Source organism: Emydura macquarii, unplaced genomic scaffold (assembly GCF_026122565.2).
Source record: "Emydura macquarii macquarii isolate MOO-44397 ecotype Brisbane River unplaced genomic scaffold, CSIRO-AGI_Emac_v2 contig_3534, whole genome shotgun sequence".
NCBI lineage: Eukaryota > Metazoa > Chordata > Testudines > Chelidae > Emydura > Emydura macquarii.
This window is the reverse complement of record NW_027133671.1, coordinates 342,107-359,608: the sequence shown is the minus strand read 5'-3', so window position 1 is coordinate 359,608 and position 17,502 is coordinate 342,107. Positions and strand designations below refer to the sequence as shown.

General features: G+C 43.5%; 1 protein-coding gene across 1 annotated transcript in view; it reads left to right on the top strand.

The window, feature by feature from the left end:
- NOTCH2 (notch receptor 2) overlaps positions 1 to 17,502 on the top strand; it is a 133,072-nt gene that overhangs the window by 96,775 nt on the left and 18,795 nt on the right. Inside the window, exons 19-23 of the mRNA XM_067536366.1 lie at positions 3,070 to 3,223; positions 4,268 to 4,445; positions 4,942 to 4,951; positions 6,983 to 7,115; positions 13,545 to 13,790. Coding sequence (XP_067392467.1) covers positions 3,070 to 3,223; positions 4,268 to 4,445; positions 4,942 to 4,951; positions 6,983 to 7,115; positions 13,545 to 13,790 — 721 coding nt within the window. The remainder of the gene's footprint in view (positions 1 to 3,069; positions 3,224 to 4,267; positions 4,446 to 4,941; positions 4,952 to 6,982; positions 7,116 to 13,544; positions 13,791 to 17,502) is intronic.

Sequence of the window (17,502 nt, the reverse complement as noted above, 5' to 3'; positions counted from 1 at the left end):
GTGCAGTTCTGTGTTCTCAAACAAACTAAACTTTTCTGCAAAGAGCCAATCAAGCTAATTGGAGCAAACATCCTGTCTGGATCACAGACAATTAAAGGAACTCTTGTACGGGAATAACTGAAATGATTATCTTGTGTGTTAGATTCAGTACTACTAGAACAGCATAATGGAACAGTTTTTAATTCAGTAAGTGGGGTTTCCCATTGTACCTGTAAGAAATGTCAAAGCTGCTGCTCAGTTGTGCAAAAGATTAAGGAAGTGGTAGGAAGCAAGCAGCTAAACTGAATTAATCAAACTGATAACTCTGATAACATTCAAACAGAGTTTAAATTTTACTTCAGAAAGGATTTGTGCTCATCTGAGACTTGCTACTCAGTTCTTTTAAGTGTAGAAAATCTGTCAAATGGGTCATTGAATGAAACTTGGCTTATTGATGTGAAAGTAGAACACTAAGTTTCATTCTGCAAGTAAGACATTTTTAATGCTACTGTAATTGAAACACAATCGTCATAATGATTTAGTTCTCTGTTCCAAGCCTTGCAACAGTGATCTTCAGCATTGGCTTCATTTAAGAGCAGGCTGGTGATCTCTGTCATTTAAAGACGATGTGAGTATGTCATAAAAACTGCCAGGCAAAAACTGCAACATGAGAATTTTGCAACTTTCCTTTATGCTTATATGGCTTTGTAACACCATGAGCAATTTTTGGAGCATTTTGTCCTACTTGACACTTAAACTAGCAGGTTGGCTGCTGGATGCTGCCAATAAATTAAAAAAACCCTCAAACCCAACAACAACTGATTAATGCAAGATATTTAGTGAAACATGAGAAATGACCTGATGATGGCTACAAGCACCCCACAGGAAAAATGTGTTCCTACTCAATACTATTGATTGTACATCTGAAAAAGAAAACAGAACGTGCTGTCCAAGATGAAGATATCATCCAGGAATGCAGAGAGTATGACAATAAAGCTTTTGCCATTTACAGAGACAATGAAAATAAAATACAAAAGATGAGAACTTAGGAAAAGCTTTTTCACTAGGAGAGTGGTGAAGCACTGGAATGGGTTACCTAGAGAGGTGATGGAATCTCCATCCTTAGAGGTTTTTAAGGTGCAGTTTGACAAAGCCCTGGTTGGGATGATTTAGTTGGGGTTGGTCCTGCTTTGAGCAGGGGGTTGGACTAGATGACCTCCTGAGGTCCCTTCCATCCCTCATCTTCTACGATTCTATGATTCTGTGAACTTCTCAGTCTGAATACCTGGTTCAGTTCAGTGGGCTCTGCACACTACTTAAAACCTCCCCAAGACCTAACATTAAAGGTAATCCTGAAGAACTGTGAAGTTCAGTAGTTTCTCTGCTGTCTGCCATCATATGCCTTGTGATTGGTTGGAAAAATATTTAATGTTTCTGCTTCCTAATGCTACTTGGTAGCCCTCTGAGGAAAACTCTGTTTTCACAATGAACACAAGGAGGCATGTGATCATAACATAGCATGCATTTTATGTGACAAGGAACTCTAGACTCACTGAATTTACTAACACCACTGAAGGATATAGTAAAGGGATTTAACTGTCTACAGGCTGCAGACACTATAGTTTCAGTCTTGGTGGAAATCAGGCTTGATGTAATTAACGAAGAGCTGGAACAGCAAGGACTAAATACAAAAATGAATCAGAAGTTATAGAAACCTATACATTAAGTAGCCAACAACTCATAATAAGTATGAAGGTCACAGATTAAGCCCAGAAATGAAAGGTTGAAAGGGGATATAATCCTGAATTCATTCCTTTCTTTAATACTTGAAAATCCAGATTTCTTTCCCAAATCGATCTGAGAAGGAGGTCGACATAATTTACATCTAAAAAGCAGACCATCCTGCAGCTAAAATCAGACATAACAGCTGGATTCAGAGCTGTCATTCTTTTTTAGAAGACCTTCCCTCCAGTCCGGCAGCTTGGTATCAGTCAAGCATTTGGCAGTACATTTCCTAAAAGGCTAAGTGCTGAGAAAGTAAAGAAGCTGATAAAGATGAATTGTCAACTCAGAGGGTGGTTCGGAGCAGTGCTGTAGCTCTGCTGGTCCCAGCAAAGCTCTGGGGAGCCCCAGAATGTGTCCCTCTCACCAGCAGAAGTTGGTCCAATAAAGATATTCTTTCCCCCACCCCACCATGTCTCTGTTGCTCTCTCGGAACGGATATGTTGTACTGGTACACTTTACTAGTTGAGTGGGAAGTCAGCTGGCTTGTGTCTTTCATACAGAATTGCAAATTCTTCATTTTGGACAAGGCATTCCTTGTTTATGTTTAAGAAATCAATAAGCCCAATGTTCTTTGATCCCTTTACCAAGTGTGTGAAATGTTGGGGAAATTTAAACTAAACTGCAGGAAAGCAGGAGAATTCAGAAAGAATGAGCTCTTGTAATGGGGGAATAAATGGGTAGGGCAAACTAATGAGGAAGGTGATGGAGGCAAAGAGCATAAATGAGGTCGACATCTCTCTTCCCTCTTGGAAAAGGAGGAAATTGGGGGGATTCAGTGAAAAATGTAGATTCCAGGATTATTGATTTACTGGGGCTTCCTGATAGTGTGAAGTCAGAGCCTGGGAAGAGACAAAAATGATTCTCTCTGAACCCAACAAAATTAAAATCCCTCTGAAGGGTTAGGTGTGAGAACCGTTTTAACAAATCATTATTGAAATTGAATCTTCATGCTTCCATCTGAATGTTTCTTCTCTGTCCACTTGCTCACTTCATCGATGGCATGTACTACCTTGATTTTGTCAGGGAGGGGCCCAGGTGAGAGACTCAGAGATGGGAGCATGCTTCCTTTCACAGTACCTGGAGCATCACTTCTGCTGTGTTGTGTCTGGACAAAAAGAGCATATAGCTGAGATGAGAGGACCTTTTTAGCAGGGTTTCCTTAAGAGGAAGACTCAGGCAGGTGACACTGTCCCAGTTCTGGCATAAAGGGACATTGGTGAAAAATTGACATTGATATCACTGCTTCTCCAGCTTAGTGCTTCAGATACTGGTTTTCTACCTTTCAGTTGATTGATGTTTTTTCAGACACTCATGGATCTGTGCAGCAAGTCTCCCTGTAAGAACAAAGGCACATGTGTCCAGAGGAAAACCCAGTCTCAGTGCATCTGTCCACCTGGTTGGGCTGGCACCTATTGTGATGTGCCCAACGTCTCCTGTCAGGTGGCTGCTTCACAGAGGGGTAAGTAGTGGTCTTCTGTGCTTGCAGCAAACAGCAGTTCTCAAAGTATTGTCATTGTGGATCTCCCCTCCTGGTATCCTTTTGGGATCCTGGACCTCTGGGGTCACTGAGAAGCAATATTAAGCTGTGGAAGGCTCTAGGTGAGATTTTATAAGGAGGTATGGCCCCCAGACACCCTCTGTCCCTTCCATCCACTGAAGCATTACGTCCAAACTCCCTCTGATTCCTTTAGTTTGTTCACTGAACACTTTTCTTCTCCCTAGTTAGGGACTAGTTAGTTCATAAATAGTGCTTCGGGAAAACTACCAACAGCTCCTGCTACCCTCAGTTAGGGTTTCAGTAATCTCTCTTCCATAAGGGCTGCTCTTCCAAATGCTGCTGGGCTAGTTTGTTTTTGTGTCCTTCCGGTGAATCCCTCAAAGACCAGGTTGAAACCCTTGCCCTCCATGCAGATGAAAGATGTCTGTTGCCTTACATATTTGCTTAGGGATATTGGTCAGTAGATGCTTCATCTGCCTACAACATTGGGGCCCGTACTCAGTTACCAAATTCAATGGAAAAAACTGGGCGCTACTGGAGTATGCTCCAGAGTCTTCCTAGAAAAATCTTCTTGGAACAAATCCAGGGCTGGTTTCAAGAACGCCTGGATGAGACATTGTCAATATAAGTGGTGTGAAGGGTTTCTCCAGCAGGTGTGGAAACCACTCTTTGAACATTTAGGTTCATGTACATTTTTAGATGCAGAGAATACCAAGCAATGGCAAAATATCTAGTGATATGAATAAAAGTATCCAAGATGGCATTGACCGTCACTGTCTGCCATGGAGCTAGCGGCCGTGTCCTGTCTAGAATCTCGTTGATTCTTTGCTAAGAGTGAACAGACTTGTTTTAAAGAATAGTTCCTGGGATAGAAGTTTTGTGCCTGTTGGGTCTAGCTGTAAGTATTCCCATGTGAACTCGCAACTCTGCGGGGACTTGGGAGCTTTTCTCCTAAATGTTGCTTTGAGATGGCTGTTTACTTTGCATAATTTATTTTTATTCTAGGGGTCGCTGTAGACCACTTGTGTCAGCATTCTGGCATTTGTTATAATGTGGGAAACAGTCACCGCTGCCAGTGCCGTGTGGGCTATGCTGGCAGCTACTGTGAAGAGCAGTTGGACGAATGCACTTCCAATCCATGTCAGAATGGCGCCACCTGCAGTGACTATCTCGGAGGATATCTGCATTAAGGAAGATATGAAAGATAGAATCATAGAATCATAGAATATTAGAGTTGGAAGGGACCTCAGGAGGTCATCTAGTCCAACCCCCTGCTCAAAGCAGACTATCTCAGGATATCGGCTTCACCACCCTCCTAGTAAAAAACATTTTCCTAATGTCCAACCTGTGAGGTAAAGCTGGAGGATACTTTCTTCCTTCCTAAGTGGAAGGAAGATATGAAAGATGCCTGGTTCTTACTGACCTCCATTTTCATTGTACAAATTTTCACTCACATTCTATCATTTTTATTGTGATCTGTTTCCCATAATAATTACCAGATCCTTTGCAAGGGTATCTGATCATTTCCAAACAACACTGAGACTTGCTCAAATTCCCTGGTGCATGCACAAGACGTACCCAAGAAAATTCCGTGAACAGTAAGCAAAGAGTGACAATAAAAGAGCAGTGCGTGTCTCCTGGTAGGGTAGGGGAAGGTGATGTGTCCTTTCTCCTTCTAGAGGAGAGGAAGTGCCACATTGATGACATTTTCAGATTATATTTAACAGGAAGAGTTCTGCATACCAGTTAGTCATGGTGCAAAGAGCTCTAAAAATATTAGAAACATGGGCAAACAATAAAACAGGCTCGATGTGTGCAAAAACGCATGTAATACATCTGAAAATAAATTGAAACTTGGATACTGGCAGAGAGGAAGGCAGCACTCTGTAAAGACCTGACAGCTGATTGTGACTCTGTTCAGTATACGGAGATATGGTAGCTAGTTACTAAAGTGTTATGCCCTCAGGGAGGTGGATTTGTTGACTTCTCCCACCCTGTGATTACATAAAAATAAATTAGAACATATTTAAAAATTTCCTATATTCATCTTGCTGGGGAAGGGGGGGGGTCCACTAGCCTCCAAGGTTAGGAAGTGCCTCCTACTGCTGTCTGCTGACCCCTCTGCCTGATCATAGAATCATAGAGTTGGAAGGGACCTCAGGAGGTCATCTAGTCCAACCCCCTGCTCAAAGCAGGACTAACCTCAGCTATATCATCCCAGCCAGGGCTTTGTCAAGCCTCAGCTTAAAAACCTCTAAAGATGGAGATTCCACCACCTCCCTAGGTAACCCATTCCAGTGCTTCACCAACCCTCCTAGTGAAAAACTTTTTCCTAATATCCAACCTAGACCTCCCCCATTGCAACTTGAGACCGTTGTTCCTTGCTCTGTCATCTGCCACCACCGAGAACAGCCTAGCCCCATCCTCCCTGGAACCCCCTTTCAGGTAGTTAAAGGCTGCTATCAAATCCCCCCTCGTTCTTCTCTTTTGCAGACTAAACAAGCCTAGTTCCTTCAGTTTCCCCTCATAAGTCCTGTGCTCCAGCCCCCTAATCATTTTTGTTGCCCTCCACTGTACTCTCTCCAACTTGTCTACATCCTTTTTGTAGTGGGGGGCCCAAAACTGGACACAATATTCCAAATGCGGCCTTACCAATGTTGAATAGAGGGGAATAATCACTTCCTGCGACCTGCTGGCAATGCTCCTCCTAATGCAGCCCAATATGCTATTAGTCTTCTTGACAACCAGGGCACACTGCTGACTCATATCCAGCTTTTTATCCACTGTTCCCCCCAGGTCCTTTTCTGCAGAACTGCTGCCTAGCTCGTCGGTCCCCAGTCTATAGCTGTGCATGGGATTCTTCCTTCCTAAGTGGAGGACTCTGCACTTTTCTTTGTTGAACCTCATTAGATTTCTTTTGGCCCAATCCTCCAGTTTGTTTAGGTCACTCTGTATCCTATCCCTACCTTCCAGGGTATCTACCACTCCCCCCAGCTTAGTGTCATCCGCAAACTTGCTGAGGGTGCAATCTACCCCATCTTCCAGATCATTAATGAAGATGTTGAACAAAACCGGCCCCAGGACTGACCCCTGGGGCACTCCGCTGATGTCCAGAGCTGTGTGGGTTGACTCCATAGGTTATTGCATCTAGCCCTCATTCTCAGGCTTTGAGAATGGTGGTACAGGCAGGATCTGGGAGGCACGTTTCTGGAGGTGGTTGAATTTATATAACACTTAAAACACATGTCAACTTCTACAGCAGCTGAATCTGGTCAGGAGTTCCATGGGTGTCATGTGACATTCTTGTATGCAGTGTAACTGTAGCTGTGGTTGGTCCCAGGATATTAGAGAGACAAGGTGGGTGAGCTGATATCATTTATCGCACCTGAAGAAGAGCTCTGTGTGGCTCGAAAGCTGATCTCTCATTAACAGAAGTTGATCCAAGAAAAGATACTACCTCCCCCACCTTGTCTCGCATGTGAGATTTTTCCCCTTCAGACATTCAGTGGGGAGTTCAATAGTTACTCGGTCAAATTCTGTGCGTGGTTATCTCTGCCATCCCACTGAATTATTGAGGTTGCACAGCAACAAATGAGGGCAGAATTTGGCCCACAAAGTATTTTGTCCTGTTTTAGCCAACGGTGTGTTAATCTCAGGGTATGCTACTGAGTACATGTTGGGTGAAGATTATTTACACTTGTTTGGTTTTTATACCGATAGTGTGTGCCAGGATACCAAGGGGTCAACTGTGAGTACGAAGTGGATGAGTGCCAGTTCCAGCCCTGCCTGAATGGAGGAACCTGCATTGATCTCGTCAATCATTTCATGTGCTCCTGTCCACCCGGAACTCGGGGTATGAAACTCTGCAATTATATAAAAGCTACAAGAAGCACTTTCTTTTCTGGTGGACTGGCTTTAAGGCCATAAAGTCCCATGGCTTATCATACTTCCACGTGAAGAGGGCTGTCAAGTCAATCGCTCTGAGTGCCTAGAGAGAGACATATCTTCCTTGGTACCTTTAAAAAATAAAAAAAAAACTGGATAAATTATATCAGGAATTATTTTAGCTAGGATAGTATTAGCTGGATAAAAAGTTTAGTTTAGTGCTTGCATAACTCAGTGTCCTTTGTTGTTCAATTATTATGAGTTCAGCCTCCCTTAACCTTAGTCACTTACTCCTTTTGTGGGAAGGAAGTTTGAATGAATCTGGTCTAACGTGTTCCACTGCAGCCAGGTTGATTTTGATTACCACATAGTCATCTAATATTTGGCAGTCTTGTATATTTCAGTGATGATGATTCCATAACCTCCATTGACAGCTTGTTTGATATAACTTTTGCTCAGATTTAACCTCCATTTCCCCTTCTGTACCTTAAGCTACAACTGTTGGTTTTGCCTTAGCAGATATAGAGAAAGGAGCTATAAAGAGCACAGGGGGTCAAATATTTTCACTAGTCAGCAAGTACTTATCTCCTCTTAGTCATTTTCCAAATTAAACATGCCCAGTTCATTCAGCCTTTCCGCATAGATTTTGTTTCCCAACCAGTTATAAACTTTTTATCTTCCTCTGAACCTTCCTCAATTTCTTTTCTGAAATGTGACGTCCCTGCTTGAGCACAGTTCTCCAGGCAAGAGCAAATTTGTGTCAGGTAGAGCTGAATAGATGGCTTGTACCTTAAACAGGATTATACAACCGCATAAGCCACTTGCTCTGGGTTATTAAACTCTCTCTCTCAGATCACTCTTAGTATGACTGCCCAGCAAGGATCCCCAGTCTAGATAATCACCTGATCCTATGTAAACCACTTTTTTTTTTTAATTGAATTTCATTTATTGTTTTCAACCCATTACTCCAGTTCAAAGATCATTTTGCATTTCAGTCCTATACACCTCACTATTTCCTTCTCTCTGCATACTTAAAGAGACAAGGTGGTTGAGGTAATATCTTTTATTGGACCAACTTCTGTTGGTGAGAGAGACAAGCTTTCGAGCTTACTCAGAGCTCTTCAGGTATGGGAGAGATACTCCATGTCACAGCTAAATACACAATTGTTAAGCATATGACGTTAACACATGTTGCAACTAGAGACCATTGAAGATGAAGTGGACAGGTAACATCTCTGCAGTCGTAGGATGAAGGAGGGTTAGTGGGTTATAGATTGTTGTAATGAGCTATAAATCCAATGTCTTTATTGAGTCCATGATTTTTAGTGTCTAACAAAAGTTATGAATTTAAGCCCCCAGGCTTGTCTTTGAAGGTGTTGTGCAGGTTTCCTTTGAGGATGAGAGGCCAGATATGGAGTAATCGTTTTGTGAAAAGATTCGCCCATGGCTTTTTGTCTTTTTATCACTTTTGTGTCAGTTCATTTGAGAGTTTAGTAATTGTCTGATTTCACCAACATAGTTGTTGTATATATGTTATTGATACATTGCCAAAGCATCTGAAAGCCTCACAATCTTTCATCTATTGAAACGCTTGTAGTAGCTGTTTCTAATAATTTAACTCTTCATCCTGAAAGATCATAAAGGTTCTGGTACTGCTTTTGTGAGATTCACACAGACTAGGACACTTTTTGACAAGAATCTGATTTGGTGGAAGGAAAGTGTTGAGGTTAGAAGAGCACCCACCAACAAAATAACCTCCACCCATGAATTGCCAAAATGAGATTCCACTTTACTAAAGATTGTGCAGCTCTGTAGGCTCCTTGAGCTTGACTCACTCTTGATGGGGCTTGAATATGCTCATGTGCTCTGCTGGGCTTTGCTTCTTGATTGAAAATAAGCAGTGGTATCTTCCGAATACCACCTGCCTATCACCAAAATGAGATGTCACTCCCAGAACATTATGAAGATCTATGTTCCTCCGACTCCTTGGTTAACTATTTCATTCTTGTGGGAATGTTGACATCCGATTATCACTAGGTATTCATTCAGAGTTCCTGGAACAACATCTGTGTGGGTACCAGCTGTCTTCAAGCCTTGCTTCTTGGGCATGGCTGATCTGAGTTCACACAAGTTCTCTTGGAGAGCTTTAACTTGAAGGTGCTGCTAAGTAGCTAATCCTGAAATGTCCAAAGGGAAATAAATTCAGAGTTCAAAGGAATGAAGAAACTGATAAATGAGCATAATCTGATTAAAATCCTGCCTCCTAGAGGCAAAAAATTTAACTCAGCACTAGGTAGACAAGTTCTGTGTAAATTAGACTCCAAAGAGCTGTATTATCTCTAAAGAAAAAAGAAGGTTGAGATCTTTGATAAAGATAGCTTTTGCTATCCACATACTTGGAGTGGACAAGTGAAAGCAGCTGGCAACTTCTGGCATTGTCTGCTCAACTGGCAAGAGTATTTTCCAGTTGGTCACTTATTCATAACCCAATGTCATCATCTGAGTCTTGACCATTTGAAAACTGTGCTTGTATGTTTTATAGCTTGAAGATCAAAATCTGCTGAGTTTCCATTGTGTCCATACTTACAAGGCCTGATCTAGACTGGGAGCTTACATTGTGTGATATAGCAAGGGCAGAGGGCAGTAGGAGAGTGGTGGATGGGAGAGATGTGAGCCCCAGAATGCTCAGGGCTCTGTTCCCTGCTGACTAACTAAGAGCCATTGGGGGCAATTAGCAGCAGCTGAGGCCAATTAAGGACCAGCCAGGTGCTTCATAAAAGCCCTCTGCTCCAAACAGTCAGCGCGCGTGCTGGTGCTGAGGAGCAGACTGGAGTGCAGAGTTCTGTGGAGGAGCAGCCAGGAGGAAAGTACCAGGCTCAAGAAGCCAGAAGGACTGAAGGAGGGGGAAAATTAGCCCAGGGGAAGAGTGTGCAGTTGGAAACACAGTGCCAGCAGCACATAGCTGCTTCTCATAGGGCACCTGGGCAGGGACCCAGAGGAGCGGGTGGGCCCAGGTTCCCACCCCCTCGTTGGAGAAGACGGGGTGACTGGAGACACCCTGGCCCACTACAAATTAGTGCAAGCGTGAGACCCACTAGAGGGGAGCCAACTGCTTGCAACAATTGGTATAGCTATGTTTTTCAGGAATGTGAAAAATCCACTCCTCCAAGAGACATAGTTATATCAATCTTGCTGCTGGTGTAGACAGCGTTAGATTGGCGGAAGAAGTCCTTCCATCAGCATAGGTAGCATCTACACTGAAGCACTACAGCTGCTATGCTGTAGTGCAGGGGTCGGCAACCTATGGCATGCATGCCAAAGGTGGCACACGTGACCATTTTGAGCAGCACATTGCACTACTCCTGGCCCCAAAGCAGGGCCACGTGGCAGCTACTCCCCCCTTCCAGCCCTGCCCCTCTCCCATGTGGCAAGCAGGGACCGGGAGGACAGGAAGCTGAGGGACCAGGGTGGTGCACCGGCCAGGAGCCACGCGGTGGCCACTCCCCCCTTCCAGCCCCGTCCCTTTCCCATGTGGCAGACGGGGGCCGGGAGGCTGAGAGTCCGGGTCGGTGCGCCACTGGCCCTGGCCAGGATTTGCGTGCTGGCCGCTCCCCCATGGCCTCAGCCAGGGCACCGCTGGGTCCACATGGTAGAGGGGCAGCCACCAGGGATGTCAGTGGGGGCTGGCTCCTCAGAGAAGGGCCCAGCTGGTGCCCCCCCAGGTACGCCACTACCACAGCAGGGGGGAAAAGGGGAGAGCAGGAAACTGGCCTGCAGGTTTCCCTCCCCTCCCACCCCGCTATCACTGCCTAACATCCTGGCCAGGGCACTGGGCCCATGACACATGGGAGAGGGGCGGGGGGAAGAGTTGGCACCCCCCTTCCATAAGGTTGCCGACCCCTGCTGTAGTGTTTTAAGTGTATGACATACCCTACGATGAGGTAGTCAATTATTTTTGTCAAGGTTCTTGGTCAAGGTATGGTCAAGATCCAGACTCCAGAGAAAATAATAAAAAAATAACAATAATGATAAGTACATAAAAAGATTTCAGGGCCCATTCAAAAGCATCTTGTAGTCTGGATTTGGCCCATGGTCTGCCTATTGACTACCCTGCCCTAAGAAAACAATGAGTGACATAACAGGGTCTTAATATGGCTCTTGTGACTTTTTCCTATGCAGTTGTATTTCTCCCAATGGCCAGAATGTATTTAGAAATTCATTAATTGCAGCTGATTTTAGTTGTTGGTACAGATTACATGCTATCACTGAAATCTTACCTTTATGACAAGAGCGAATATATTATATTGTGCGTGTGTGCGTGCGTACATACACATACCTCCAATGTGATTTCTGTTCCTTACATCTGACGAAGTGGGTTACAGCCCACGAAAGCTTATGCCTGCAGAAATTAAATTTGTTAGTCTTTAAAGTGCTACAGGACTCTCATTGTTTTTGCTATATTAGCAAATGATCCATTCACCATTAGGTGGTTTCACTCTTGATCACCGTATTTGTAATTGTTATATAGTGATTTTACCGCTAATTGAAATAAAATATTGAAATGTGAGTTTTGGCCATTCTCAGCTTATGCTTATTAGAAGATTCTGAAACCAAAAGAAAACTAATATGTATATGTACACAGAAAACCCAATATTTGTATTAGAGTTTACGTGTAGCAGCATATGGCTTAGTTTTACATATATGTATTATATGGACGTATTATGCTGTCTTCCCACTGACCATCCTGTCACCCACTTTCTGATCCCCATAAACAGTCTCTCTTACCTGCCCTATACCTTTTGGTGGTATAGTCTGCCTCCATACTTTCATAGATAATCAGAATTTTATAAAAATGAAGCTCTGCTTTACCTATAAACTCCACAATTTCATATCTTGGAAGTTTACTTGGTATGTTTGCCTATAAATCATTCAATTAAATGTTATAGTACCCTTTCTGGGGGCATTAAACCAATAACTCAATGGCAAAATAAGGGCCCAATACAGTCGCACACTCTGGCTTCTTTGTGCTATTCTGATAAGTGAAATTTCCAGCAGCTTTTTGTTATCTGGCTCAAAGCAGCTGCAGTAACAATGAATCTATCCCAAAAATGAAAAATGTAAGGTTGCTGCTACTAAACATATTAGAGATCACAGGTATAATTCTCTCTCTCTCTTTCTCTTTCTCTTTTTTTTTTTAAATTTCTTTTTTTAGTCTTCATATATGAAATTTACCGAAAGGAAATTCATAGAGAAAACTACATTAAATTAGAGTTAAGATTTAATACATACTACTTCCGTTCTTCCTTTAATTAAAAAGAACAAGCTACAAAGGGGAATTTATGGAAATTCCATCCCTAGCAATGTCCAAGACTATTTGTTCGCTCATCTTTTTGTGCTTCTTGCAACAGTTACTAATAAATTATGCCAAACCAGTGTTTTGCTAGGGAAACAAGTTTTATGGATAAAAGTGGGGCATGCATGGTAGTTATATGGGTAAAATGGTTCTGTAAAAAGGAATAGCCAAATGCCCAAATAAAATCTGGGATGCTGACTGGCCTTTGAGCATTCTAGTGGATGACAAAATGAGTCAGTAATATGGTGTTAAAAAACCACCACTATTATAGTTAGTTATGCAAATTGGAGTCTTCTGTGTAAAGCAGGAGGAAAATATGGTTCAACTGGATCAGTTATGGATTGGTTCATTATTTGGATTCTTTCTTTGGATCCTTTATTCTTATTATCTGAGGCAGAACCAGTAATGGATTTAGGACACTTTCCCTACCATGTCTGACCGAAGAATACATTGCCAAGGGGAATTTGTGGAAATACCATCCCTAGCAATGTCCAAGACTTGTCCTCGATGCCCAGTAGTGGTGCCCTGCCTGCCATAGCTCAAGCTCCACCCCTGAGCCTGTATTCTATCCACAAACACATCTGTCAGCTTGTTCCATTGTTGATTGGGACTATGTTGACCCAAACTGTCATCATTAGGTTTCAGAGTCACCACCAAATTAAATTAATATTGGCAGTTTATATTCTTGCAAGTGATTAATGCAGAACTGTCTGGCAGTGTTCAGCAAACACTGACAGATAATTCCTCAAACATAGGACTAAATCAGGTTTTCTAAAAATAGATATATCCTTAAATTAAGCAAAAACTAAAGACACTAGAAATGCTAGCATGAAGTATCATTGAAAACTGGCTTGATCTAATCCACACATTCATTGGGAATGATCTGAGGCTGAAAAAACACACTTGGCAGGGATCCTAATAAACTGAGATCTTAACCCAGATGAGCCTGGGATTATATGGAAGATAAACTTTGGTAACTTGATGAACTATAAGAAATGAGGCTGCAGTGCCTGAGGCTCCAGTTTCTCTCACTTATTTTAACAGGCCATCTTTGTGAAGAGAACATTGATGACTGTGCTTCAGATCTGGGAGGACCCCGTTGCTTTAATGGAGGACAGTGCATTGACCAAGTTGGGGGCTACAGCTGCCATTGTCTCCCGGGCTTTGCAGGCGAGCGGTGTGAGGGGGATATTAATGAGTGCCTTTCCAACCCTTGTAGCCCTCATGGTAGCCTAGACTGCCTTCAGCTGATCAATGATTACACATGCATCTGTCGCAGTGCCTTCACCGGTGAGTACCTGGAAACACTATCCCAGTTTCCCATTGACTTGAGTAAAACATTATCTTTATTGTTCTGTCCTTCTGTGGGAACTGTTAGGTTATCCAGGCCATTTCCCTAACAATCCCTGATTGTTCCCTATACGGACTTCTATTGTTCTAAACAGTATAGTTTTAACATTTTGGGGCAATATGACTTCCATAAGTACCCCTGGAGAGAATTACACAGCTTGGTACACTTACTGCCGGGATGTTCTTTCTTGATACTCATCTCATCTATCCTAATTTCATATTCCTAGTTTTTCCCAATTCATCACCCTAAATCCTTTCCCTCCTTAATGTCTGCAATTATCAGAAGGGTGTGCAACTCTCATTTCTACTTCCCCGCATACTACCATCTTATGTGTTTAACTTTCTCAATAAATCGCTCCTTCCAAATCCATGTTTTTTGCCCTTTTCTTAACTGTCGCCAATTCTTTTATACCATGTTGGTGACCTGCCCAGAATTGAATGTGGTATACAAGAGCCATGTATTATAGGGCTGCAACCTCGTAGCTTCAATGTGATGCCTTGTGTACACAGTCCAGAATTGCACTGCCCTTGGTTGCAGAAATAACACGCTGTGTAAATACTTCTGTTTTATTGTGTAAATTACCTCTTCCACATTACTGCTTCCCTAGCTTTTCCCTTCTAATCGGGTATGTTTGGGATAATATTCCCCAGCAGTGGAGATGCAAAACTCATGGCTGAGCAGCAAGGCAGATGAGATTCAGTCCTACACAGACAGGAATGACACAAAAAACTTCTCTGATGCTCTGAGCACCATCTGTAGGCCACGGTCATCTCCAATACTGAGTGCTGATTGTCACCACACTGCTCACTGACAAAGAAAAGATACTGCAAATGTGGGCGGAACACTTTAACAACATCCTCAGTCAACAATCATCTATTAGTGAGGAGGCAGTTGATCGACTGCCCCAGATCGATATCAGCAAATCTCTTGCTGATCCCCTAACGCTGACTGAAACTGCAAAAGCGATTGACCTGCTGCAAATGGCAAAGCACCTGGAGCAGATGCTCCAAAAGCAGAAGTCTACAAAGCTGGAGGCTCGCACATGGCTCTGAAACTGAGGCTATGTCTTCACTGACAGCAGCAAATTCGCCACTGTCAGATCGACTTCTCTGGATCGACTGAGCGGTCGGTGAAGACCCGCTCAGTCGATCCAGAAATCGATGTATTAAGACCACCTCCTCAAGTGGCGCGGTGCAGTGAAGACGGTGCCTAGAACAGAAGCAGAGAAATTGACAGGAGTTACGCAAAATTTTTGCGTAGCTTGTGTAACTCCAGTCGACTGCTGCCAAATCTTGGAGGTAAGTGAAGACAAGCCCTGATTGAATTTTTCCAGTCAGTGTGGGCTCAAGGAGCTATACCCCAGGAATACAAGGATGCATCCCTCGTCTACTTGTACGGGTGGAAAGACAACAGACAATCCTGTCACAACTATCAAGGCATCTTCTTGTTGTCAATAGCCGGCATAATTCTCACCAGAGCCGCTGAATCACCTTGTTCAACACATTGAATAAGGGCTCCTATCCGAGAGTCAGAGAGGCTTCAAGAAAGGTCGTGGGACCATAGACCTGGTGTTTGCAGCCTGTCAGCTTCAGGAGAAATGCCAGGAACAGAACTCCAATCTGTACAATGACTTTCATTGACTGGACAAAAGTGTTTGATACAGCCAGTTGGAAAGGCCTTTGGAAGATCATGGCAAAATTCAGTTGCCCGGAGAAATTCATCATTGTGGTTCAGCAATTCCATGATGGAGTGCTCACTTGCATTGTCTATGACGGTGAGTCATCTGAACCATTCCCAGTCACCAGTGGAGTCAAGCGAGGCTGTGTGTTGGCTGCAACCCTCTTCAGTATGATGTTCTCTGCTATGACTATACAGGAAGTGACTGTTTGTGGTCTTCTGTTTGCTGGTGACTGTTCCTTGAATGCCAGTTCTGAGTCTGACATGCTGCGGAGTATGGACTATTTCTCTTCATCTTGTGACAATTTTGGTCTCACAATCAACATCAAGAAGACAGAAGTGATGGACCATCCTGCACCAGGAAAGCCATACATAGAACCTACTATCACAGTGAACGGCCAAACCCTCCAGGCAGTGGACAAGTTCACCTACCTTGACGGTACACTGTCATGTGCCGGTCACATCAACGATGAAACCCATGCCAGAATTGCCAAAGCAAGTGTCGCCTTTGGCAGGCTATGAGCAAATGTGTGGGAGCACAGAGGCATTAGTCAACAAACATAACTAAAGGTCTACGAAGCCATTGTGTTGCCAACTCTGATGTATGTATGTGAAACCAGTGTATAGATGCCATCTTATGAAGCTGAATCACTTTCTCATGGGCTGTCTGAGGAAACCGATGAGGATAAGATGTCAAGGCAAGGTTCCAGGTACTGAGGTTCTCCTACGGACAGGCATTCAAAGTAGCCACATTCTACTGATGAAATCACAGATGAAATAGGCAGGCCGTGTCACCAAAATGTCAGATGAGCGACTGCCAAAGAAGATCTTTTACAGAGCAATAAAGGAGGGAAAGCACCCTCAGGGAGGCCAGAAGAAATATTTTAAGGACTGCCTTAAGTTGTCTTAGGGGCATTTCAACATTGACCCAGCGTTTTGGGGCGATCTCGTTCACGATCGTTCTACCTGGCGAAGCCGCATCCATATTGGAGCTACCGTCTGTGAGCGGAGGAGAACTACTGAGGCGGAGCAGAAGGGCCAGCAGCATAAATCTCATAACAGCAACATGTCTGCTGTTAATCAAGCAACCCATAGCGGAATCTCTTGCTCCGTGTGCCACAGACAGTTCAGAGTTCAAATGGGCCTGGTCAGCCGTTCGCGTGTTGACAGAAACCCAACCGTGATGTCATGATGATGTTCGAAACCAAAGAACAAACAGCATTCCCCAGATGTACTGGCTTCCCATTTTTCAGCTTGAATCTCACTTTAATTTCTGTCTTTTTTCCAGTCTCCCTATGTTTCTCCTTCCTCACTGATGTTTGCAACTCCTCCCAACTTATTGCCATCAGTAAACTTAGTTAATGTGTTATTTCACTCCTGGAATACTCAGACTGCTGAGATTGGTTTTATTTAATTTTGAATTCTGCTGTATCCCGTCAGACCCTTTTTATGGTCAGTTTAGCCAGTTACCAATCCAGGTAAGATTTTGAGGCAAGGCAACCAAATGCTTTCTTGAAATCCAAATAAATTGTGTATAGCAATTCCTTTATGCGCTAATTTTCTATTTGTCAAAAGCAATCCAGTTTGGCTGCTGACATTCCCGTTACACACTCATGCTGCCTATTGCTCAAGGCTCGGTTACCATCAAGGGGCTCAGTGAGATTGTGATGGGGGGAGAGGGGGGTGCAGGAGGAATTCTGGGAGTGACTCTGCCTTGGGGGTATGGTCCCTCGTGGAAATCCCAGGCACATGGGGGATCATGCCTGCCACACCATCCATTAGCATAGTACAACTGGGCTCCTCCAGCCCATCCCATTAGCTCTGTTGTGAGAAGGGGTAGGCTGGGTGCCCTTACCACCTTTAGTGTAGGGTGCTGTGAGGCAACTGGAGCTCTAGCTATGACTCCCAGCTCCCTTCTCACTTTTTGTGCACCCATTATTGGCCTGAGATATTTAAGAGCTTCTATTAATATTT